This window comes from Haliotis rubra, unplaced genomic scaffold (genome assembly GCF_003918875.1).
Source record: "Haliotis rubra isolate DU_JTF1 unplaced genomic scaffold, ASM391887v1 Scf227, whole genome shotgun sequence".
In the NCBI taxonomy this organism is placed as follows: Eukaryota; Metazoa; Mollusca; class Gastropoda; order Lepetellida; family Haliotidae; genus Haliotis; species Haliotis rubra.
In genome coordinates this window covers 851,313-878,668 of record NW_025766303.1, presented here as the reverse complement: position 1 = coordinate 878,668, position 27,356 = coordinate 851,313, and the positions used below count along the sequence as shown (strand labels likewise).

At 40.1% G+C, this 27,356-nt stretch overlaps 1 protein-coding gene across 8 annotated transcripts in view; it reads left to right on the top strand.

Annotated features, from left to right (window-relative positions):
• The window catches only part of LOC124277762 (ankyrin repeat and SAM domain-containing protein 1A-like), a 114,445-nt gene that overhangs the window by 53,264 nt on the left and 33,825 nt on the right, over positions 1 to 27,356 (top strand). For 4 of the 8 annotated variants that reach the window (XM_046713490.1, XM_046713495.1, XM_046713497.1 and 1 more), the window contains 10 exons: positions 15,376 to 15,659; positions 18,135 to 18,258; positions 19,845 to 19,948; positions 21,398 to 21,524; positions 22,107 to 22,243; positions 22,765 to 22,860; positions 24,021 to 24,197; positions 24,949 to 25,077; positions 25,704 to 25,775; positions 26,193 to 26,216. In XM_046713490.1, the coding sequence (XP_046569446.1) occupies positions 15,376 to 15,659; positions 18,135 to 18,258; positions 19,845 to 19,948; positions 21,398 to 21,524; positions 22,107 to 22,243; positions 22,765 to 22,860; positions 24,021 to 24,197; positions 24,949 to 25,077; positions 25,704 to 25,775; positions 26,193 to 26,216 (1,274 nt within the window). Of the gene's footprint in view, positions 1 to 15,375; positions 15,660 to 17,051; positions 17,149 to 18,134; positions 18,259 to 19,844; positions 19,949 to 21,397; positions 21,525 to 22,106; positions 22,244 to 22,764; positions 22,861 to 24,020; positions 24,198 to 24,948; positions 25,078 to 25,703; positions 25,776 to 26,192; positions 26,217 to 27,356 lie in introns of all 8 variants that reach the window. The other 4 variants (XM_046713494.1, XM_046713491.1, XM_046713493.1 and 1 more) reach the window with 4 other exon arrangements.

Genomic DNA, 27,356 nt, shown 5'->3' with positions numbered 1-27,356 from the left:
ACTCAGAGGGAAATGTATTCATGAAGTGTTTGGGACAAATTGGCCCCATCACATGGGGATGTTTTATTCATTGCAAAACTAACAGTATAAGACAAGGAGGATGTCCTGTGTAGTGTGTTGTCGTGATCCAATCTCTGTGCTATGAATAGGTGCAGTACTTGTTGCCTGATGCACTCACTCATAGAATCACTCACGCAATATCACTCATTCTTTCATATCGTCACTCTACAATTAATATCAGCCCTACTTCTGATTTGACTCAATGTCACTCATAGGACCTCTTTGTAATTATAATGAACAGATGCAAAACCTCCAACTTGACTCACTCACTCATTCACTCACTTCTGATTTGACTCTCACTCACTCATAGAACCTCTTTGTAATTATAATGAACAGATGCAAAACCTCCAACTTGACTCACTCACTCATTCACAGAATCTCAGTGCCATCAGAAGCTGCTATACCATCCATCTTACATAAAGCAAACATACCCTCTGCTGCTCACTTAGGGCTCTTGTTTGATGCAAACCATAACGTTGCACATGTTGACAAGTACGATATTCCCATTTTGCGGAAGTTGAATGATACCAGCCATTCTACCAAATCACACTATGAGACTATAACATGAGACAATACTCCAGGAATAATGGTTGCTATGGCAGTAGTCTTGCTTCTGTCGTTCCTAGCCATCACAGGAATATTTTGCAGATTGAAAAGTTTGTAAGGAAAGCTCCTCGTACAAAGATTACCAAATGTTCATGCCATTTTGCTTTCCTTGTTGATAAAATATCATTTAGTGGTGAATAAATCTCTTGAATTTATAAGTTCCAAAACCATTGCAGAAATGAAGTCTTTTATTCGGATGTGATAATACGGTTGTGAGTATTCAAATATTTTCCACCAATGTGTGCAGGTGTGACAGGACACCACGTAATTGATGGTCATTTTGATGATGATGAGGGTAATTTGAGATCGACGGGATAATGCATGACGTTGGAATTGGTTGGAATCGAGTAGGCACAGTCTGTCCACTTAATTGTATCAACAAAGATCCTTTTACTTTATTTCTGAAAGCCATAATCATTTTCAATATTTTTATGGAGATTTTCAGAACACAAATATGATTATGAGAATGTTTATCATTACTGATCTTTATATTGTGTTTGTGTTTTTAGAAATGAGCTAAATTATGTATTAATCTGTTATTAATCTTGTTTTTGTAAGATATATTACAAAAATTATGTGTTATGTCCCTGATACAGCACTGTTTACTTGTAAAACGTCTGAGATGTTGTGTAAAACATGTGTTGCTCGATAGTTCAGAAGTATTTTAAATTTGACATTTTCATATCCAAAATACACATAAATAAACTCTACTTTGAAGTAGACAAGATCTAAATTCACACAGTATCCGTTTCCCATGCTGAAGTTAGGTTTGGATGACTTGAGCTACTTCCTGTCCCGGGGCTCAGTGACATACTGGATTAAAAACAGAATTAAAACCCTTTGGAAGAGTTTTGTTGTTATTAAACAGGCCTTCTCAGTACTTGGGCACAATTCTTGATTGCTGTTTGGTGTGAAGGTTGAATAATAGGTATAGTTAGGATAAATCTGTTGTTCATTGTGCAGGGTTTAGATTTAGTGTGTGAACTTCAGAACTCTCACAGGTTTTAATGTTGGCCTAGATTAAAGTTTTCTATATTCTTAGAAAAACCTGCTCAACTTGCACTGTACTTATGTCAAAAAGCCTGATTGTCAAACTAAGTTAGTTGAGAAATCCAGATAGTCAGTATTTACCAAGGGTCCTGTCAAAACACAAGGATCCTGATACTCAAACCCTATTTGTCAAGGAAGCCCCAATAACCAAACCCCATTTGTCAAGGAAGCCCTAATAACCAAACACCATTTGTCAAGGAATCCCAATAACCAAACCCCATTTGTGAAGGAACCTCCATAGCCAAACCCCATGTGTCAAGGAACCTCCTTAACCAAACCCCATTGTGTCAAGGTCAAAGAACCTCCAAACAGTCAAACCCCATTTGTCAAAGAATCCCAATATTTGTGAACCCCATTTTGTCAAGGAACCTCTATAACCAAACCCCATTTGTGAAGGAACCTCTATAACCAAACCCCATTTGTGGAGGAACCTCTATAAACCAAACCCCATGCTGCATGCCAGACAGTTGCACGAGGAAATGTTGATATGTTATTAAATAACTGGAAACCTATATAGGAATTACAAAGGCTGTGTTGTCAAGATAAATGGTATGTCATTATTTGTTTAAACATAAGAAGACCAACTCTAATCCCTCAGTGTGTCCAAGGTCAATCTGGTGAACTAAGTACAATTATTCAAGTCATTCCAAAACTTTACAGACTGAAATTTATGATGTGTAACAATCCTTCTGTCAATGGTTTCTCTATTTACACAAAGACAACATCAAGTAAGACAAGTTTCAAGGTCGAGATGTAGGCTGAAAATATGCTTCATGAAGGGTCATCAGTATTTAAGGAATGGTACCAACACAAGTTACTGTTTACAAAATGATTTTGTTATGAACTAAAAAGGATTGTTCTTCGCGATTTATGATGTGATAATTTCTCTGTATAACATTACAAGTTGTCAGAACAGATGTGATTCAACCTTAACAGTAAAGAGAAATGAGTGACAACAATATCTAACATCCATTTTTTAAATTTGGGTGATTTTGAAGATGAGAAGAAGGTGTTCATTTCACATAAAAACTGAATCATGAGAAGCTGATGGGCATGAAAGTGTGTCTGTGATTAGTGTTACCAAAATACAGCTAAAGTGTTTGAGTTGAGTGTTAGCTGGTGCTGCCGCCAGAGAAGTGTAATGGTGTGGAACAGACTGGTGCTGTCCTGCTCCAAGCTAACACATGCAACCAAGATGGGGTCATCAGGTTCAATGACAGACCAAGGTCACCATGACTTCCCTCTCTGTTGTCAGTATCAGACATTGTCATCTTGTATACATGTCTGTGTAGCATTTTTTTCATGCTGTGATATTACTGAAATTCTTTTCTGAGTTGAATTTTTAAAATTGTTGAATCAACTCAGTAAAGTATCTGGACATTACAGTCAAACACCACAGCTTCCCACCGAAGTGGTTAGAGCGTCTGCCCGGAAAGCGGAAGGTCGTGGGTTCGATCCCCGACCGCGTCAAACCAAAAGACGTTAAAATATGGTACTTGTTGGTCCCTGTCTGGCGCTCGGCATTATGGGTACAACAAGGACTGGTCGGCTCGGAGTCAGTATAATGTGTTTGAGTTGGGTATTCATGCTTCACTGCTAGTACAAGCAGCCGCACATACACATACACACACATGCACGTCGTCATATGAGCGAAATATTCTCAAGTACGATGTAAATCCCAATTTCACCTCACCTTCACCTCACAGTCAAACACCATTGAGTTGATCTTTGACCAGGTTGGTTGGTTTGTTGTTTAACACCACACTCAGCAATATTCCAGCTATATGGAGGCAATCTGTAAATAATTGAGTCTGGACTAGACAATCCAGTGATCAACAGTATGAGCATCAATCTATACAACTGGAATACAACGACATATGTCAACCAAGTCAGTGAGTCTGAACCACCGATCCCATTAGTTGCTTCTCTTTGGCCGTGGATTTTGCAGTTGTGTGAAACATTGGTTAACTGGAAGCGTTTACGTATGTACTTCCTGCTTCGACACAGCAGTGTTGGACTGTATATGCCCTTCAGCAAGAGTTTATTTATCTTTAAATCCTTTCAGCAACTGTGGAGTTATTTTCTTCTATCTGCTCATGAGATGGTCTGGCCATCAGATGTGAGACATTTCATCATTGCAAAGATAATCACCACAAACAGTTTTAGTTGACTGTCGACAAAATTACTTCAGAAGATTATGATAGTAATGATGTTATCGGATTGTTAGACCTGAAATAAAAGCAGAACTTTACATCAGAATTAATGTTATCTAAAAATATGTCAATTCTGAGTAAGGAGACAAAGGTAGTCTTATTTTCAAGTGTGTCTGTTTCGTGCTTCTTCAACTAATCTCTTTGAGAGGCGTTTTTTATCTTATCCTTCCTTCTTCAACATGACTCATTCAATTGAGGGAAGCACTGTCATCATGCAATATCTGTGTTACTTTTACATTAGGAAACAAACTTGTCTGAAACCTAAGAAGAATTGCTTCAAGACTGAGCAGTTTGATGGATCATAGGTGAAGGAGATGATACAATAGTGTTAGCCACTTTGGTCATGTGTAGTACAGTTTTGTACTCAAACAAATACGTATTGTGTAAAACTGCTGTTCAAACAGCATGTACCAAATTTCCTCTGATAAGATACATGGCACTTATTTTTTATAACTTTTCAAATCCAGCAGGTAATCGAGGCCCCTACAGTATTAAATTTCAGCTTTAGTGTTGCATATGCTATAAACTGACATTTCATGTTTAAATTTAGAGATCCTGGCTTATTGTATAAAGCCTTGTACCCAATACATTTGGAAGACTGGTATCTATTAGATATTATACTCATATTAGAGGGTATATGGTATGTTATTTATTACAAAGATGCCTGGATCGTCCTTTAGTGAAAATGAAACTGCATAAACTGTTGTCTAATAATTACTCTTTTGATGTCACTGTCACACTCTTCTTCAGTCCACTGGGTAACTGTGTACATGGGTTCTGCTTCATGAAGACTCCATTTCATGTCATCTATAGTCAGGTATGGGCGGAGAGGGATTTGTTACATGGAGGGGATATATATGGAGTTGGTTGGTGGATTAGTTGGTTTGTTTATTGGTTTGTTGATTGGTTGGTTCTTTGACACTCAGCACTCAGCAATATCCCAGCTGTATGGTGGTGGTCCAGACAATCCAGTGATCAACAGCATGAGCATCGATCTATGCAATTGCGAAAACTGATGACATGTGTCAACCAAGTCAGCGAGCCTGACCACCTGATCCTGTTGCCTTTTACGACAAACATGGGTTACTGAAGACCAATTCTAACCCGGATCTTCACGGGTGTATGATAGAGGTGGGATGAAGTGGATAGAAAGAGTAATACTGAGTGATGATGACAAGGGAAGGAGGTATCCAGGCCGATGGAAGCCTGGGATGTAGGAGTATTGTTACAGGCTTTTGTTTTTGGAGTGTGCTCAGGATTTTGTTGAGCAAGTGAGTCGGTTTTTTAACTGTGCTTTGTGTTTCATGGCATATCTTCTTGCTTCTCACATGAAAGAGCAAATCTTTCTCAAATATTGTGATATATATGAGATATATGCCAATTCAAGCCAATTGCTCGACTGAAACAGTTCTATTCGTCATACATGCAGGTCTGCTCTTTCTTCAGCATAAAGACCAGTTTCCCTTTCCTCATAACCTGATTATTTCTGGTAAGCATTCTCACAAGCGTTCCCAAACACACAACAAGAATGTGGAAGGAGATCACATTCACCATGATATTGTGTTCTGCTGATCTAGTGCTCACTTCCAGCCTTTGGCTATTCTGGTAGCGCTGGGAGGTTTTTATCAGAAGAATGAGCAAGATATAATGTCTGCACGTGTTGCACTACCAGAGCATGGAAGGTCGTCAAGCTGAGCATGGATGCGTTACATCAGGCTGCATTAGGTGGCTCCCCCCTAGTGCCAGAATGGGCAGGGAGGCGAACTTAATTCTGGCCTCCACCCAAAATCTGCACATACCTTGTTTTTTATCGGGATTTGATCTTTAAAATGTGTTCTTTGAAAAAAGTTTTGGAAGATAGCAATTTTAGTTTTAGTTTTTTCAGAATTTCCTCTAAATAGATCTGATGTGTCTTTGCTTAACCATATAAGATGATAGTTGCGAGTGCAGGGTATTTGCAACTCTTCCCAATGTTATGAAGTACGTGACACGATGTGTGAATGTTGTGTTTGCTTTGTGTTGTGACTGAGCAAAATCAATAACAGGGTTATAGGATAGTATGAAAGATTGAAGACCTTTTAAAGTAAATTAATCAAAATTATTGATCTTAATCTCCCAGGAGCGTGTTAAGGAAAACGGAATTGTATATATAATCAGAGTATCAGTTTAGCAGGTATTTTCATGTGCAAAAAGTAATTGATTTTCCTGTTCAACAATTTTCTGTGTTATTGTGCAGTTTGGTCATATGAATCATTCAAGGAACAATACCAGTTGTAAGGAAAACGTGAGAGGTAACATATAAGTACTTGTTAGGGAAACACATTTGCCCACCATTCTTCAGTGAACATCCTTGTTGATTGAAGTTTGATAGCACAGTAACAGTGATCCGTTTTATGTTGGTATATTTGTTTGCACGCTCACATCTGTCATGTGTTAAAGGGATTTGATAACAAGGACAAGCCACAGTATCTAGTTTCTCTGTTCAGGGAATAATTAACAATATCACATTGCTGTGTTACTGTCCATATCTGCTGGTATCATATGGCAGTGTGGCCTATTGTTTGGCTTGAATGTGAGAGGTCTTCTTGCATTATATACTGAACTACTCTGACTTTCTTGTTTGGAAGGCTTTGTGTATGGATTTGTTTTCTTATGTCAAGGTTGGGTGTATAAGGTGAGATATTTGAGGTGTAGACTTCAGGCATATGGTTTTACTGTGGGTAGATATGAACCTGTATCACATCTCTGGAGGGAGAGAGGCTGTGTTGACACTGGTGGAGAGATCAGGCAACAGAAAGGGAGGAGCACAGTGTTCTAAAATATTAATTTCAAGGTATCATTGTCTCAACTATGATATTTAGGAGTCATTAGATTCAAATACTATAAGATATGAGAAAATATATACTGAGAGAAACAAATAAAGGAACACAGGAAAATTTAAGTGTTCCTTTAATATTTTCCAGGTGTCATCACCAGCTTTGAATAGCGCTGTGGGAGGAAATCTGAGAATAAATAAAGTAACACTGCCATGAAGTGGTGTTCCCTTATTTGTTTCCCTCAGTATATATACATTGCTGAAACATAGATGAACAAAGACACACATATACATTTGTATGTACAAAGTGTGTGAAATTAGGATAGTTCTGTAGCCTTTGAGGTTTGTTTCTGCAGGGTTTGATCAAGCAATCACTGACATCTTCAATTTTTAACATACAGTTATGACAAGGATCACTTGACATTAATGCACCATCTCAACCTCTGATATAGATCATGTGGTAGTTGCTCTCCCTTCATGTCCCACACTGCTTGCTGTTCCATTGACGAGCAGACGTCATCACTGTGGCTGTCGTGTACGTGTTGAGTCCTGGTATACACATAGAAGACACTGGGTGAGTGTTTTACTGTGTGGGATACTGGGCTGTCGTGTATGTGTTGAGTCCTGGTATACACATGGAAGACACTGGGTGAGTGTTTTACTGTGTGGGATACTGGGCTGTCGTGTATGTGTTGAGTCCTGGTATACACATGGAAGACACTGGGTGAGTGTTTTACTGTGTGGGATACTGGGCTGTCGTGTATGTGTTGAGTCCTGGTATACACATGGAAGACACTGGGTGAGTGTTTTACTGTGTGGGATACTGGGCTGTCGTGTACATGTTGAGTCCTGGTATACACATGGAAGACACTGGGTGAGTGTTTTACTGTGTGGGATACTGGGCTGTCATGTATGTGTTGAGTCCTGGTATACACATGGAAGACACTGGGTGAGTGTTTTACTGTGTGGGATACTGGGCTGTTGTGTACTGTCGTGCGATGTTGAGTCCTGGTATACACATGGAAGACACTGGGTGAGTGTTTTACTGTGTGGGATACTGGGCTGTCGGTGTATGTGTTGAGTCCTGGTATACACCTAGAAGACACTGGGTGAGTGTTTTACTGTGTGGGATACTGGGCTGTCGTGGTAACGTGTTGTGTCCTGGTATACATAGAAGACACTGGGTGAGTGTTTTACTGTGTGGGATACTGGGCTGTCGTGTATGTGTTGAGTCCTGGTATACACATAGAAGACACTGGGTGAGTGTTTTACTGTGTGGGATACTGGGCTGTCGTGTATGTGTTGAGTCCTGGTATACACATAGAAGACACTGGGTGAGTGTTTTACTGTGTGGGATACTGGGCTGTCGTGTATGTGTTGAGTCCTGGTATACACATAGAAGACACTGGGTGAGTGTTTTACTGTGTGGGATACTGGGCTGTCGCGTGTATGTGTTGAGTCCTGGTATACACATAGAAGACACTGGGTGAGTGTTTTACTGTGTGGGATACTGGGCTGTCGTGTATGTGTTGAGTCCTGGTATACACATGGAAGACACTGGGTGAGTGTTTTACTGTGTGGGATACTGGGCTGTCGTGTATGTGTTGAGTCCTGGTATACACATGGAAGACACTTGGTGAGTGTTTTACTGTGTGGGATACTGGGCTGTCGTGTACATGTTGAGTCCTGGTATACACCTAGAAGACTCTGGGTGAGTGTTTTACTGTGTGGGATACTGGGCTGTCGTGTATGTGTTGAGTCCTGGTATACACATGGAAGACACTGGGTGAGTGTTTTACTGTGTGGGATACTGGGCTGTCATGTACATGTTGAGTCCTGGTATACACCTAGAAGACACTGGGTGAGTGTTTTACTGTGTGGGATACTGGGCTGTCAGTGTATGTGTTGAGTCCTGGTATACACATGGAAAACACTGGGTGAGTGTTTTACTGTGTGGGATACTGGGCTGTCGGTACCGCCGTGTATGTGTTGAGTCCTGGTATACACATGGAAGACACTTGGTGAGTGTTTTACTGTGTGGGATACTGGGCTGTCATGTGTATGTGTTGAGTCCTGGTATACACATGGAAGACACTGGGTGAGTGTTTTACTGTGTGGGATACTGGGCTGTTGTGTACTATGCGTGTACATGTTGAGTCCTGGTATACACATGGAAGACACTTGGTGAGTGTTTTACTGTGTGGGATACTGGGCTGTCGTGTATGTGTTGAGTCCTGGTATACACGTGGAAGACACTTTGGTGAGTGTTTTACTGTGTGGGATACTGGGCTGTCGTGTATGTGTTGAGTCCTGGTATACACATAGAAGACACTGGGTGAGTGTTTTACTGTGTGGGATACTGGGCTGTGGTGTATGTGTTGAGTCCTGGTATACACATAGAAGACACTGGGTGAGTGTTTTACTGTGTGGGATACTGGGCTGTCGTGTATGTGTTGAGTCCTGGTATACACATGGAAGACACTGGGTGAGTGTTTTTACTGTGTGGGGATACTGGGCTGTCATGTATGTGTTGAGTCCTGGTATACACATGGAAGACACTGGGTGAGTGTTTTACTGTGTGGGATACTGGGCTGTCGGTATGTGTTGAGTCCTGGTATACACATGGAAGACACTAGGTGAGTGTTTTACTGTGTGGGATACTGGGCTGTCATGTACATGTTGAGTCCTGGTATACACCTAGAAGACACTGGGTGAGTGTTTTACTGTGTGGGATACTGGGCTGTCGGTATGTGTTGAGTCCTGGTATACACATGGAAGACACTTGGTGAGTGTTTTACTGTGTGGGATACTGGGCTGTCATGTACATGTTGAGTCCTGGTATACACATGGAAGACACTGGGTGAGTGTTTTACTGTGTGGGATACTGGGCTGTCGGAGTACTGTCGTGTATGTGTTGAGTCCAGGTATACACATGGAAGACACTGGGTGAGAGTGTTTTACTGTGTGGGATACTGGGCTGTCGTGTATGTGTTGAGTCCTGGTATACACATGGAAGACACTTGGGTGAGAGTGTTTTACTGTGTGGGATACTGGGCTGTCGTTGTATGTGTTGAGTCCTGGTATACACATAGAAGACACTGGGTGAGTGTTTTACTGTGTGGGATACTGGGCTGTCGTGTATGTGTTGAGTCCTGGTATACACATGGAAGACACTGGGTGAGTGTTTTACTGTGTGGGATACTGGGCTGTCGTGTATGTGTTGAGTCCTGGTATACACATGGAAGACACTGGGTGAGTGTTTTACTGTGTGGGATTCTGGCATGAAACACCAACATAGCTGGTGGTCTTGGCCTGTGAGTCTGCTGTCAGACTGAAGAGGGGCACACTTCCATGACTAGATCACAAATCCTTACAACAAAACACACCCAGGAATGACGTTTCTATGAAGTGAAAATAGATCATGTTTGTGGGGCATCTCTTGAATGTTGATAATAGGAACACAAGCTGATATGTTTTGCATCTTTTATTATTCCTCCATATTACTGTTGAGAGTTTGTAGGTGCCATTGATTATGGAAACCATATTGTTAAGTGTAGGAATGATTTTTGTGTCCCGAGATACTACTCCCAGGACTAATGAGTCTGCATGGCTTTGGAAGTTAGATATAAAATTTATTTCTGAAGTGGCATAGAAAAATAGATATTTCCGAACGCATAGAAAAATAGATATTTCCGAACGCATAGAAAAATAGATATTTCCGAACACATAGAAAAATAGATATTTCCGAACACATAGAAAAGTAGATATTTCCGAACGCATAGAAAAATAGATATTTCCGAACGCATAGAAAAATAGATATTTTCGAACGCATAGAAAAATAGATATTTCCGAACTGTAAGAAGGTGATCTGGATAAACAGTACAAGGAGCTATCACTTCCACAGATTGGTATTGTGGAGTTGACATGTAGCTTGTCCTTACATTATATAAAGGCTGATGGTTGACACCTTTTCAGTAACCAATAAACTGTTAAAATTCTAATTCGAGTTCAAAATCTGCTCAGATAAACGTTTCGTTTAAACTTAGAAGATTAAAGACGGAGCAGGGCTGTTCTGAAGTAGCTAAGTTTGTGAAGAGTCGATGGGTTGTAACTTGTCCCTCTCAACCAATTATGCAGACACAGACTCATCCAGTGAGCTGATTGACTAAGAGTAGATGTGCTGGTTAATATGTAAGACCGATGTTTGAGTGTGTCGCCCAGGATGAACGCTGCGAGAGCATGTGTTCCTTTGATGTTCCTGTGGGGAGACCTGCACGACCAGGAGGAAACAGTTACTGGCTGAGGGAGATCACAGGACTCAAGTGTAGTGGAAAGTGACTTGACAGATGCTTGTGGAAAGCTACACCATGTAAAAACAAGAGTAGCGGCCAACCACAAACATGTCAGAGATGGTTCAGGAGATACTGGTGTTGAAGTGGAGAAGAGGGAGGAAGCAGATTCAGATTGTGTCTGATGTAGGGGTTATTGTGGGCATGGATCAGGCTTAGATTGTGTCAGTAGCTTCCATGAGCTGCATGTTATATATGTATATGGTGGTAGACTGGTGAATATACTTCTTTATTACCTGGCTATAGATGATGTTAGGCTGGTGAATATACTTCTGTATTCCCCTACCATAGATGATGGTAGACTGGTGAATATACTTCAGTATTACCTGGCTATAGATGATGATGGGCTTGTGAATATACTTCAGTATCACCTGGTTATAGATGATGGTAGACTGGTGAATATACTTCAGTATTACCTGGCTATAGATGATTGTAGGCTGGTGAATATACTTCAGTATTACCTGGCTATGGATGATGCTGAACTGGTGAATATACTTCTGTATTACCTGGCTATAGACGATGTTAGGCTGGTGAATATACATCGGTAATACCTGGCTATAGATGATGTTAGGCTGGTGAATACACTTCAGTATTACCTGGCTATAGATGATGTTAGGCTGGTGAATATACTTCAGTATTACCTGGCTATAGATGATGTTAGGCTGGTGAATATACTTCAGTATTACCTGGCTATAGATGATGTTAGGCTGGTGAATATACTTCAGTATTACCTGGCTATAGATGATGTTAGGCTGGTGAATATACTTCAGTAATACCTGGCTATAGAGGATGTTAGGCTTGTGAATACACTTCGGTATTACCTGGCTATAGATGATGTTAGGCTGGTGAATATACTTCAGTATTACCTGGCTATAGATGATGTTAGGCTGGTGAATATACTTCTGTATTACCTGGCTATAGAGGATGTTAGGCTTGTGAATACACTTGAGGCTATTACCTGGCTATAGATGATGGTAGGCTGGTGAATATACTTCAGTATTACCTGGCTATAGATGATGGTAGGCTGGTGAATATACTTCAGTATTACCTGGCTATAGATGATGGTAGGCTGGTGAATATACTTCAGTATTACCTGGCTATAGATGATGGTAGACTGGTGAATATACTTCAGTATTACCTGGCTATAGATGATGGTAGGCTGGTGAATATACTTCAGTATTACCTGGCTATAGATGATGGTAGGCTGGTGAATATACTTCAGTATTACCTGGCTATAGATGATGGTAGACTGGTGAATATACTTCAGTATTACCTGGCTATAGAGGATGTTAGGCTTGTGAATACACTTCGGTATTACCTGGCTATAGATGATGGTAGGCTGGTGAATATACTTCAGTATTACCTGGCTATAGATGATGGTAGGCTGGTGAATATACTTCAGTATTACCTGGCTATAGATGATGGTAGACTGGTGAATATACTTCAGTATTACCTGGCTATAGATGATGTTAGGCTGGTGAATACACTTCAGTATTACCTGGCTATAGATGATGTTAGGCTGGTGAATATACTTCAGTATTACCTGGCTATAGATGATGTTAGGCTGGTGAATACACTTCGGTATTACCTGGCTATAGATGATGCTGAGCTAGTGAATATACTTTTGTATTACCTGGCTATAGATGATGGTGGGCTGGCATTTATGCTTCAATATTACCTGTGTATATGATGGTCGGCGGGGTATATACTGGTCGGCGGGTGAATACATGAATATTACTGAAGTGTATGATAGACTGGTGAATACAGCTTCATCACACTGGTTTACATGACAGGTGAATACTTTGATACAAACCTGGTACAGATGATGGTTGTCTGATGAATACTTCAACAGAATGCTAAATCTTTCAATATTGACTGACTATACCTATGGGTATATTGACTTGGGTCATAGTAGGAATGTTCTGACATGATCTTGTCCTAGGGAGTTGGTATTTTGCACACTCCTGTCTATGGATAAGGAAGGAAAGAGAATATGAGCAGGGATTACACCATGTTGATCATGTTCTTCCTGCATCAAGATCCCAGAGCTCTAGTATAGCTGTAAGTAGCCATATTGGATTGTTGACAATCATTGCACTCAGTGGCACTCTACGTTGTGGCCTCAGTGGGAATTCTGGGTAAGGATAGGCCCTGTTAACTCTTAAAGCATATGGTGTTTGGGTTTGATGACTTGAATCATGACATGTCACTCTGAGAGGGGTGGTGTGGGGTAGCCTAATGGTTAAAGCGTTGGCTCGTCACGCCGAAGACCCGGGTTCGAATCCCCACATGGGTACAATGTGTGAAGCCCATTTCTGGTGTTCCCTGCCATGATGTTGCTGGAATATTGCTAAAAGCGGCGTAAAAACCAAACTCAGTCAGTCAGTCACTCTGAGAGGATGGTCTGTTGTTCATGATATCAGTCACTGGTTATTCTGGTCCAAACCTTTTACTGAGCGTGGATTTGGAATGATGTAAAGGATGGCACCAAACAACAAACAAAACTCAATACTGGAAAATAGTATAGCAAGCAGTTGTACAGTGAGTCATGCAGTTGGGGTAAATGGGGGCATGTTGGTTTTTAAAAACTCCTTTACTAGTTCCACAGCCCTAGATTCCAAGTGGCGTCTTTCATCATGAAAGTATCGGAGTGTGAGTGATGCAGGAGCCAGTGATAGGACTTGAGAGAGAGATATCTCAGATAGCAACAGCTGGCTGGGGCTGGAGGTTTTATACAAGCTCAGTTCCATGACTGAGGTGAACATGAAGATATGATTGCCATGTCTGTCAGAGTGTCCCACAGGGTGTGAGCCTGCCGTGGCACCAGCCAGCAAGATGCAGAGTGCTCAGGTTATAAGGTAGAGTTCTAGGGATGAACATGGAAATGAAGGGAGGGCGCTAGATGTAGGGGGGTTGCTTGGAATTGTGTTGTCAGGTAGCCAGATAGAGTTTACAGAAGAGTCAATGAGGAATGAGTCAAGAGGAGTTAGTGAGCTAGATACTGTGGACTTGAATGAAATAGTATTGTCACTGGAAGCTGTGGACTTGAGTGTTGTAATAACTAGCGGAGAGTTGTGGAATAAGAGATAAGGAGGGAGATAGCCGGAAGCAGTGGATTTGAAAGGAATAGTGTTGTCAGGTAGCCCAAGTATTATATGAGATTATTACATTTATTTAGTGTTATTTTGCACTGCAGTGCTCACTCATTATGTAAAATACCTCAGTTTTGTCCAGTCAAACAGTGGTCGATGGCATGAACACCAGGGTAGAGTACCGGGGTGTGTGTGTGTGTGGGGGGGGTATATATGGAGACTGTTATATCTGACACCCAACTCACTGACCCGTCCAGCACAGTAGCAGCCCTGTGTTCTGAGGATGTTTGTGTACATGTGAAAAAGTTTAATGAGAGTATCATTGACGTGAAGTGTTCAGATACATCCTTAGTCTACTGGATCAGCATGTAACGCTCATGTGCCACGTTCATCACAAGAAGCTACCTTTGTTATGATGTGAAAAGTGATATACTGAGACAGAGAATAAAACAGGCGAACAAAGGATATAAATACTGTACAACCAAGAACGTATCATTCAGTGCAGAATTAGAAGGTTAAGAGTGTCTCCATTCAATAACATTTGCTCAAACCTCTTGGATTCCCTTAATTTCAAATACTGCACTATATATCTGAAGAATATCAGTCAGCATTCATAATATTTAAGAGCAATGGATTAAGTGATGTCAGCAGACTAGGAATGGTGGAAGGAGGTGGTCACAGGAGGTAGATTACACTACGGATGATGTCATGATGATTGTACAGGGATGAGTCTGTGTACAAGCAGAAGCAGCCTAATGTCAAATCTTTGTCCTGTGAGGTGTAAAGAGATTCAGCTGTCTACATGTACACATGATCTCCCTGCTCCAGGGCAATACACTAATGAGTGTTTGATCGAGAGTCTTCATCCCAGATTCTGTTTACAGTATTGAATATATGTATACATGAGCTGCTTTTCCTCTCAGTGTCTGATCAGCTGTGTCTGTGGTATGTGGCGATCATTCACAGCTTCAAACATTGTTGCATCTTGTAATTGATTGTTCTTTAAAGACAACATTATGATGTATGTTTATTTGAAACGGAATTTAAAATGGTTATTTGGAAATTGTTATTATTTTTTTAGTTTTATTTTCTTATGTATGATAATGTTATTTTTTATTTAGTTGATTTTAATTCTGTGTATTGATTTTACATTTGTGTATTGTTTTTAAATTGAAAATTCTTTGTTACAGGCCTGTTGCGTGGATCCACTCCTGGAGGGCCACGAAATGTGGTGTCCCAAATATGTGAAAGTGACGTAGTTCGGCAGATCAAAACAAAACGCCAGTCCACCCCGTCGTCCTTCCTCAGCTTCGACCCCGTCATGGAGAAAGAGGAGGATAAGGACAACATCGACGCCGATGCAGTTCTCGCAGGTCTCGACGATGCCTTGAAGAACAACGCTGCCGCCGAGAACACGAATGGACACAAAAGTGGGGATGACGGCAATATAGACGAGAGCGAGGAATGGGCAAATGTAAGAAACACTGTTACTTCATCACCTGGCTTCAGGGATGTCATTCTATTTTTATCTTGCTTTATGTTTTTTTACTATTTGGCTTCTTGTATCATGGAAATCCTGGTTTGAAAAGGTCTTCTGCAACCTATTAGGCAACTAATGTGATTGGAAGGGGAAGCTCATTTGCTTGGTTTATACATTGTATCATAGATTGATGTGGGGCGGTGGGGTAGCCTAATAGTTAAAGTGTTGGCTCGTCACGCTGAAGACCCGGGTTCGAATCCCCACATGGGTACAATGTGTGAAGCCCATTTCTGGTGTCCCCTGCAGTGATGTTGCTGGAATATTGCTAAACGCGGCGTAAAACCAAACTCATAGACTGATGCTTATCATGTCAATCACTGCATTGTCTGGTCTAGATATGGTTTAAACATAGTTTTGTTCTTGAAAATGAATTGGAACTGGTGAACAAGCTTTACAGCTTATGTTAACACCGCTCCAATAATCACTGTATTGTCAGGTCCAGACCTCTGTCATTTAGCTGAAATATGGCTTTGCTTGTATCAGATGCTGGTTTGTCTCCTCCAGACTCGACTATCTTCTAGCTGCTGCCTTAACACTGGTATATTGCCCAATGCAACCGTGTAACAGGTCAAAAGAAGAGAACAGGACTTGTATTGCATCACGGTGGGGGGGGGTAGGGGGGGTTGACACCAGAAATGGACTTCACACATTAATATTATTGTACCCATGTGGGGAATCCAACTTGGACCTTCTGTGTGACGAGCTAAAGCTTTAACCACTAGGTTACCCCACTGCCCCTAGAAATACGTAACCTGTCTAGAATTAATTCAGACAAAAGCGTAAATCCAGTCCATGTTTCAAACTGCATAAAGCTGATGTGATTTTCATTGTGAATTTGACCTAAATAATGAAGCTGTGTTGTTGCAGTGCTTTATGTGTGATATATTTAATGTGCGTCTCTGTTATCTTGTGAGTTAAACTTCCAGCTACAGCAGAAGCTCTTCCTCGTATATACAAGAAGTGTATGTTTCAACGTTTTAAGTGCGTTTCATTTTACTTTCTGTCAACCATGTGTAGCAGTTATCCAAAAGAGAGGTTCAAAATTGGGAAATATACAGAAAATATGATTTTGTCCTACACAAACCATAAATGAAATTCTTGTACATGATTATTTTGATCCAGACTGTGGTTAAGCCTAGTCAAGATGGTTATTACGATTCATTTTCATTGACTGAATTTATGGCGGCCAATGACAATTGCACAGCCATTGTTTAAGAGATGCCGCAATTACTCATTGTTATGATTTAAAGCTGACAAGCTCGGGAATGATGTTAGTATTCAAGGCTGGCAATGATTAAGATTCGTGGGTACATTTTCAATCTTCAGATTGCAGCGATTGTGTCCAGTTATGGGGGGCGCTTCAGTCTCTACGCAGATTTCACAATATTTGAAGCTCACATGGAGAAACTCCTCTCGGAGAGAGGTACAGAGAAACTATTGGATGAATATCCATGGCAACTGCCCGCTGCATGAGAAAAAATGACAGAAAATATTAATCCATGTTGCAGTTTGCATGATAGATAGCCAGTGGATGACTGCTATGCACGATAATATTTTTTTTTTCAGAATATATGGCATATTTGATGAGCAGTTTCCATTAATGCATTTTTGAATTTCTAGATCTAGCTATCTTTCTTTCTGTGCATAATGAATATGATCTTAGTGTGAATGATATCTCGCATGTGATTGCATATTTAGCAAATTAGTCATGCTGGAATAATGATCTCAGCTGATAGTAATACTGACTCTCTCTTCCTGTCTGTAGTTAAAGGGGGGTAACTCTGACTTTAAGAAAACTTGAAGCATCAATAAAATTCTCATTTCCTTAAAATTAGCATTTTCCTCCTTTTATGATGTAAATAAACAAAAGCTTGAAGTTTGACACTAAAATAATGTGGTGTCAAATTTCATTTCTGTGTTAAATTTTATTTGGCCATGTAAAAATCATGATGGTTAAATCATTTTCGGGATGAATGTTTTCCTGTTATGTTCAGGAGAAACTGTTCAAAGACTGCAGCAGCAAACCCTCCCAAAATTGGCCAAAAAGAGAAGAAAATATTGAACCAAAAGGAAATGACCTGTTACAGGTGACTAGACAAATCAGCCATAATGTCCTTTGATAGACAAATTATCTAAATGTTCTATCTGACATTATTTCAGAATATGACTTGGGTGTGAAGGACTTGATCTGACTTATTGCCTACTGGGGTGTTTAGTGCACGAAAAAAAGACCTTTACTGGTATCAATCTTTATCTGGGGGTGAATATGACTGCCCAGCGCAAGATGTAAGACAGGTTTATAGAAGAGAGAGACACAGCACTAACTCTTTCTCTTGTCTTTCCCTTAATCTCTTGTTTCTCTTTCCCAACATGCTCCCCTCTCTCTTGACCCGCCTTGTGCTGTTCTAGATCGCCGCCACGTTAGCTGAGTTCGGGGTGGGCATGGCTCGAGAGTCTGTGTTTGTACGCGAGTATGAGGCGGACTTTGCACGGTTATTGGCAGGTACTCACCTTGCGCCCAAATCTCAGAAACGTATGTTCATTACTCCATTTCCATACATCATTATGTGCATGATTCAAGCATGTTGTCATGGTGGAAGGTGTGTTTACTCTTGGTTTGACTTGTGTCACTTATTGTCTTCATGGTGTGTGCTAATTTGTCCTTTATCTTATATATAACACATTTAGGTAGGGAAACATCACATAGAAATTAAAAACAAAAATACATCATGCTATTAAGTAATAATAAAATTATTCACAAGCTGAAATAAAAGAGGGTAATAAATGTATATATCACTCCTTTAAGTATTGTTTATGATGCTCAGGAGTTCTGATTGGTTATGGGCACAGAAAATAGATCGAGTTATCAGTAAGGCTGTCAAAGAATATTTGGAGATGAAGGAAATATTTTCGTTCGTTTCAAGTTATTGTTATCCTTATGGATTAAATATTCAACATTTTATAAATGAATTGAACAGAAGAACTCGCAGTACTCGTCTCAAGGGACTTATTAGCCAAAACAATTTTCCAAGGTGATTGGTAAACTCAATACAGTATGATCACTATAGAGTATTTTCTGTTACTGATCAGAATACAAGCATCATGTTGCCTATTGTGTAGCCTGTCTAGATGCATGTTAGTTTCTGAAGTGAAATGTTTCTTCTTCAAGGAACATTGTTGTCGTTATATGCTCAGATGGTGTAGTGGGTCTCCATAACAAACACATGCTATAATTCAAATTTGATAATCCTGGAAACATTCTGAACATATAAAAATAAATAGATGAAACAGAATATGGAAGCATTGTTCAGTAATAATTACATGATGTATACATATTATATGTTCTCTTACATCAAGATATTTGGGGAAACACTAACTTCTAAGTTGACTAATTTACATATCTAGAATGTTTTGTACTAATCAAACTGTTTTCCTGTCCCCTGGAATAGTGTCGGATTATGAGGATGAAAGTATGTTTGTACACTTGTGTCATTTATTTGGGTGTTTTTTCAGTTTATTTTCTTCAGTTATTATATGTAAGACCTTTCAAAGGATAACTCTAGGAAAATATCACAGTAGTATCAACATGGCCACCACAGGCTGCATGCTCAGAAATTCTGAATCAGACCATGCTTCATTCATTCATTCATTCATTCATTCATTCATTCATTCATTCATTCATTCATTCATTCATTCATTCATTCATTCATTCATTCATTCATAGATGATGTGTTAAAGATGATGTGTTAAATGTATATGGGATATTATAATCTCACAACTGAAATTAGCATGTCACACTTGTCTGTTCTCTATACCAATAGTGTACTCCGTCTTTTGAGAGGTCTTTGTCTGTCTGTGTTATATGTCAACATGACCTTAGATTTTAAATACCCAGAAAGTAGTAACCATTATATAAAGTTTCCTTATATTTCAATATTTATTAAATTTAACATCTGTTTAATAAAACAAAAAACATGTGGAAGATACTGTTTAATGTGACAATCGTGTATGTAATAGAATAATTTAATGCGTGACATGTATGTGTGAGTTGCTTGACATGTGTTAAGTGTATCATACTGGAAATGTGTGATGTCATATGTGAAATGTGACGTGTTCCAGCCTCCAACAAGATACAGAGTGTTGGGGAATGGCTTGAGATGCTGGGCCTTGGACAGTATGAAAACACTCTTGTTGCTAATGGCTTTGATGATACAGATTTCCTCGTGAGTAGTAGCGGTAGTAGAAGTAGTGGTAACTTCTGAGAGTGGCATATTTAGAAGTTGGTCAATCAGATAAGGACAAACTTTATGGATGAACAACTTCTTCATTTGGGTGATGTGAATATACATCAATATTACCTGTTTATATATGATGGTAGGCTGGTGAATAGATGTCAATATTACCTGTTTATATATGATGGTAGGCTGGTGAATAGATGTCAATATTACCTGTCTATATATGATGGTAGGCTGGTGAATAGATGTCAATATTACCTGTCTATATATGATGGTAGGCTGGTGAATAGATGTCAATATTACCTGTCTGTAGATATATGATGGTAGGCTGGTGAATAGATGTCAATATTACCTGTCTATATATGATGGTAGGCTGGTGAATAGATGTCAATATTACCTGTCTATATATGATGGTAGGCTGGTGAATAGATGTCAATATTACCTGTCTGTAGATATATGATGGTAGGCTGGTGAATAGATGTCAATATTACCTGTCTATATATGATGGTAGGCTGGTGAATAGATGTCAATATTACCTGTCTATATATGATGGTAGGCTGGTGAATAGATGTCAATATTACCTGTCTATATATGATGGTAGGCTGGTGAATAGATGTCAATATTACCTGTCTATATATGATGGTAGGCTGGTGAATAGATGTCAATATTACCTGTTTATATTTAAGAAATACAGTTCGCTCTACCACCATGTATAGTGTAAAAAAACACACTTTCGCCCTGAACTATTATAGTTAAAGGACGAGGACGCTTGCGTACGAGTGCTTTAACGTTATAATAGTTCGGGATGCAACGGAGTAGTTTACTGTAGGAGGCCGTACGAGGCGATGACAACTGACATGCATCGTGACGTCGCTTACATTGTGACGTAATGTAAAATGGTTCGATTACGAGGGGGCACACTAGAATGGCGCAGTGACGGGATAACGTCATTCAATTGTTACGTCATCCAAAAACTATACCTTTATTGTCTGAAAGTGTTGTTTTTTTTTTATTGTTCTAACCGCTAGGCATCTTAGACTCATCCATAAAGTTTGTGCTTATCTATAGTAGTGGCAGTTGTTAGGATTATAGCAGTAACAGTTATATATAGTAGTTCCAGTAGTAGTAGACCCATCTTCAGCAACCCAGGAGTGTTGTAAGAGGCAACTAAGGAGATTGGGTGTTCAGGCTTGGTTGACACATCCCATTTGCGTAGATCAATGCTCATGCTGTTGTTCACTGGATTGTCTGGTCCAGACTCAAATATTTACAGACCACTGCCACAAAGCTGGAATATTGCTGAGGAGTAGTGGTAGCGGCAGCAACAGCAGCAAAAGGAAAAGTAGCTTCCCCAGTATTCTGTGGTGATTTATTACTTGATGCTGTGTACTTGAGTAGGAAGTGTTGTGTTTGTACAAACGAGCCTCGGTCTTCCAGGGTGGCAATGTCATGGAAGAGCAGGACTTGGAGAGCATCGGCATCACAGACACGGAGCACCGGACCAAGCTGCTGAAGGCTGCCAATTCCTTACCTAAACTAGAACCAATAGGTAGGTCCCTCAGAGGTAAGATCATCACCCTGGCTCATGTATAGCACTGCAGACCCATGAAGATCTGGGTTCGAATTGATCTTCAGTAATTCATGCTTGTCGTAAGAGGCGACTAGGATTGGGCGGTCAGGCTCCCTGACTTGGTTGACACATGTCATCTTATCCCAATTGCATAGGATGATGCTCATGATGTTGATCACTGGATTGTCTGGTCCAGACCGCGGCCATATAGCTGGAATATTGCTGAGTGTGGCGTAAAACTAAACTCACTCACTCACTCACTCTCTGTAAGCATGTATCTTGCCTCATGTATATGTTACAGTCAATGTGTCAAATCAGGATGAATTATTATGTGGTATTGATTGATATGTGATTGAATTAATTGTTCATTTATATTTGAAATGTCAGAGGTCTGGGTTAAATTCCCCATATGGTATAGTGTTTATAAGTCCATGAACTGTAGCTATATTTGAACAGAGAAATATTTGAACAAATGGAGATAACTCCTCTTAACTTGTCAAACAAATGGAGATGTTGGGCGGTAGAGGTCATGTATCTGTATATTCACTTGTGCTTAATTCTATCTCTCTATTTTAGATCAAGCCAAGCTTCCCCCTTCAGTTGAAGAATGGTTGAAGTCTCTTCGGCTGGAACAGTACTTAGATACATTTAATAACCATAAATACAACACCATGGAGCGTGTTGTCAAAGTATGGGAGTTAGAATTAACAAGTGTAAGTATGATGCTGTTGTAGGGATTTTATGTATGCATCAATTCCTTCACAGCCATAGCATTTGTAAGATGATAACCCAGTAGACTCACTCTTGACACAATTGGGATCGTCTGATTTAATACGTCACTTCTCCATTAAATGAAATGTTCTTGAAAACTCCTGGAACTCCTGAACATGCAATCACACAAACCAGAGCTGGTTATAAGAGGTGAATTCCTTGGCATGGTCATCAGATGTATTCCCTGATGGCGTGGATAGTCGCAAGATACACGAGATATCAGTCACTGGATTGTCAACACCAGATGATTTACAGTCCAGTCATACTGCTAGAATGTTGCTAAGTGATCCATCGTACAACATGACATGAAGTAATCTCAGAACAACCTAACTCTCATATGACATTCATCAATGTGACAACTAGGGGTTCAGAGGGGGACCAGATCATCACAGATGTATCTACAATCTAAGGTACTATATTTGTGTGTGGCATATATAATAAATAATGTTGTTTTATGTTCCAGGTATTAGATATAACATCTATAGGGCATAGGAAACGAATACTAGCCTCATTAGGAGACCGACCTGCACCAGAGCGGATCAACTCATCCAGTAGTCCCGTAAGTTCCTTCTCCATGCTGTTCAGGACCATGTCCCCAAAGCTGCCCATCTCGTTTCTCTGACCTCTAAATACAAGCACCACTCCCACCCTGAAGGAGCTTCCGTGGCTTCCTGTTCAGCTATGTCTCTAAATGTCACTCACAAACTGCTCCACCATACTTGTCGGACCTTCTCCCGCCGTACGTCCCATCCATATCTCTTCATCCAGAGTCCCAGTATCTGTTTCTTGTACCAAAAGTCAAACTTGTTATCTATTGGCACAGATGATATCCTATACAGCATCATGTCAGTGGAAAGGTCCTCCACTTGAACTTCTTACATCTTGAAAATTCCACTTTAAGAACTGCTCTCAAAACGTATATCTTCCATCAAGCTTCTGACATAACTTTTCTCCCCTGGATGCATTTTGATTGTGAATTGAGCTTGTAAAAACGCAATTGTTATCATCCCATAAATATTCTTAGTGCTCATTGCTGTGTTTTGATCACATTATTGGACAGGATCTGTGACAGACTAAAACATGGTCACAGGACAGACATGGTCTGAACAAGGAATTTTCTTACCACAATTTAGAATGATGATGTGTAAGCAATGTTTAGCCCTCATTCTATAAATGGTCACACACCAGTGAACTCATACAAAGAAAAACACAGTTTTTCTTATATTTTATATACCTGAGCATGCATCTTTCCACCTACAAGCTCAAAAGATGTGTACTGAATTTCATTTAGAATGTTTTGACAGCTATGAACAAAATAGTCCATAGATTAGCTTTACTGACAATATGAATGTAAATGAAACCCATAGATAAAACAAGACTAACACATTGTGCCCATGTGGGGAATCGAACCGGGTCTTGGGAGAACATGAATAGACTACCTCAATTCACTGACAATGTGAATGTAAATGAAATTCAATACATTATGTGTGGGTTTAAAAGTTATGGTCAATCTAAGTGAAAAGAAAGGATGTTAACCTAATAACTACTAGTAATTATTGTCCAGCCTTGAAGAAATGTTCATCAATATTTATGATAGATCAAAATTATCTTTCTGCCTAGTGCACTTTTATTCCAGTGAGCACACCATCTTTCTAAGTGCCATGACATTTCTATCTGTATGCTATGTGTTTGTGTTCACTGGTTGACTCTCTGTTCCAGAATATCATCAAGAAGACCTTGACACAAGGTGTGGAGGTCATATCTCCATTTGATCACATTGATCTCTATAAAGACTATACTGGAGTCAAGTCAACGGCAGTTGACGACCCTGAGGTGCCAGAACCTTCCCAGAATCCTTTGCTCATGTTCGGAACTGGCAATGATGGTCTCAGTCAAGTAAGGAATAGCTGTCCATCTGTTCTCATGTGGTCCCCCATCACTTCCCAAATGACCCCATGGAGATCTTGGTTAGACTTGATCTTGAGCAACCCATGCTTGTCCTAAGAGGCGATTTATGGGATGAGGTGGGAGGCTCGTTGACGAAGCATAGCATCGTTTCCAAATTGTGTAGTTTGATGCTCATGCTGTTGATCACTGGATTGTCTGGTGCAGACTTGCTTGTTGACAGACAGTCTTGATATTGCTGGAATATTCCTATGTGACATGTTCCTCAAGAAACAAATGACCCTTGTCAATAACTCACCCTTGGCTTTGTAGCTATGACTTGTCTTGTCCTGGACATAAAATTACTGTAATGAGTGAAATTGTTGAATTGATATGAATCAGTAAGTATGAACTAGCTGACAAAGTTGAACTTAATATCTTGCATGTTTATGTAATAGGACTACCTACCACGTGGGAGTGTATCCTTTTATGATCAGGTTATTGGTGAAGATCCAGGTTAAAATTAGCCTTCAGCGGCCCAAGCTTGTCGTAGGAGGCGACTAATGGGATGGGGTGGTGAGGCTACAGATTTGGTTGATGAATGTCATCGTTTTCCATTTGCATAGATCAATGATCATAATGTCAATCACTGGATTGTCTGACTCGATTATTGACAGAAATATGGCAGAAATATTACTCCAGCCTTAAACAGTTAAACAAAACTAGTGATCAGGTAACTGCTATGTGAGTATGTGTGTTCCAGGGCCAGCATATCCGTGACAGCACAATACATATCCGCCCACCCCACCTGGCCCACACCACGGGGTCAGTCCGACAGTGGCGCCACCGCCCCGAGATCCTCATCAAGGGATGCTGCAACTACACTGCTCAGGTGGGTGTCAACACTACTTGAGCTAAATGAATGTCACCGTTCAAACAAAGACTAGAAATCCATTACAAACTATAGGAGTAAAGAACAATCTGTCAAGCTACATATAGTACAATCAGGGACGGAAATAACTTTAAAATTGCTAGTGTACACCGGTACAGTGGCACATGTAAAATCACTTGCCCTGATAATTTTTGCACTATACCGGCCATTTTCTTGTTGATTTTTTAAATAAACAACATTATTAACATTGGAATATTACTGGACACCGGTACAGTGTGATATACAAATTTGCTTGCCCGACGTCGGGCAATGGGTTATTTCCACCCCTGTACAATAGATAAAGTTTCATCAAAATAAGCCATGACCGCTGCATATGCACCAGCTATAAAATTTCTGAGTCGCTTGTTGGGATTCGAACCACAGACCTTCTGGTGGGACGACATGTCCTTGTGGTTACCACATCAGCACCTGACAAGGTTAGGATGTCATCTGTGGGATAATTCCATGACCTACTACAATAAGAAATGGTATTTAATGTACGAGCTACTGCTTGTATTAAGTAGGTGTGTCGTTTCGCTACGTCGTAGCTGTATATTTGGACTAATGATGTCATCTTGTGTTTGTAGTACCTTGGGTCCACACTGGTGAAGGAGCTAAATGGCCCAGAATCCACGCAAGAGGGCATCTCAAAACTCAAGGTAATGTCATCAAAATGTCACCATTGTCATATCATATCATACAACGACAAGCACAGTGTAGCAAGTTCTGTTGCCATTAGCTGCAATTTGTTGGGTGTATGTGATGACATATTCTTTACATCTATTTATACTTGCTAGGATACCTCGAGTGCCTATGAGAGGGACTTGCATACGACAGAAACCAGTAGAGACCCAGTGGAACAACATGATTGTTATTAAACAAGAGGTTGTAGAGAGATAGGAAGTTTAGATCTTTAGGAATGGAGTTATCTCCCTTAGGTTGCAACTGAGAAAAACCACCACATTCATGGAGGGAAGTGTATTATGTTATTTAAAGAACTGCTTTCAGAGGTGTTGAAATATTTGTACATTTGTACCCATAAGGCAAAATTTTACGAGTCACTTTTCTTTCACCAGCAAAGACTACGGCGAAAACTCCAGGTTTGTTTCGGTGTAACACCATGCTTTCGATGTCCTCTGTTCATGAGTGTGAAATTGATTATTTTTTATTTGGCTGTTTTAAGTTTCGCTTTGATTATTTCCCTGTTTGAACTTCACTTTTGTTGTTTTAGTTTTATAATTGTCAGCACATAATTTGCAAGTGGCATTCATCCGCATGATTCGTTGATCCTGCACGATTCTTAAACTTTAGTGTTTATTTTTCAAATAGTGTTAATGTGATCATGTGACCTTTGGTCAGCCAATGAATTCAATCACCCTCAATTCTCTATCATTGGTTTGCCATTACTAAATGCATGACTTCCTCAAGCATAGGTCCATTATGAAATGCATTTGAAAGATGTTTTCCACATTCAGTACATGAAACAGTTACTAACAGACTAGAAACGTCAACGGATAACAGCATTCAAACAATTATAGTTTCTAACAGATTGTCAATTTGGAGTTGAATTAGCCCCTGTTTATTGTTGTCTGCATGATTGCCCTCGAATGTATCCCAGTCTCAAAATGTCTTTACATGTTGTCATGGGGGAACAGGGGAACATTACAGTTAGACACAGGAGTTCAGGAATTGGTTCCAATCAATCTACTGGAAATGTCATCAAAAGGTCAAAGTGACATGATGTTGTTTTGTGTTAACTTAGATAATATGTGTCATAATGTACAAGTTAGGTGAAGAACTATTTAGGTGAAGACTATTCATCTTGGAATCTTGAAAAGTGGCAGTATGTTTGTTAGAGGAGGTTGTGTTAGTTATTTGACGTTATATAAGCAGTGCTGAGGACGTCTTGGACGTGTGACCACCTGGGAAGACTGTCTGTGTCATGATGGTGTTATATAAGCAGTGCTGAGGACGTCTTGGACGTGTGACCACCTGGGAAGACTGTCTGTGTCATGATGGTGTTATATAAGCAGTGCTGAGGAGTTAAGGACGTCTTGGACGACGTCTTTGTCTTGTGACCACCTGGGAAGACTGTCTGTGTCATGATGGTGTTAAGCAGGGAAGACTGTCTGTGTCATGATGGTGTTAAGCAGGGAAGACTGTCTGTGTCATGATGGTGTTAAGCAGGGAAGACTATCTATGTCATGGTGGTGTTAAGCAGTGCTGAGCATGTCTTGTCT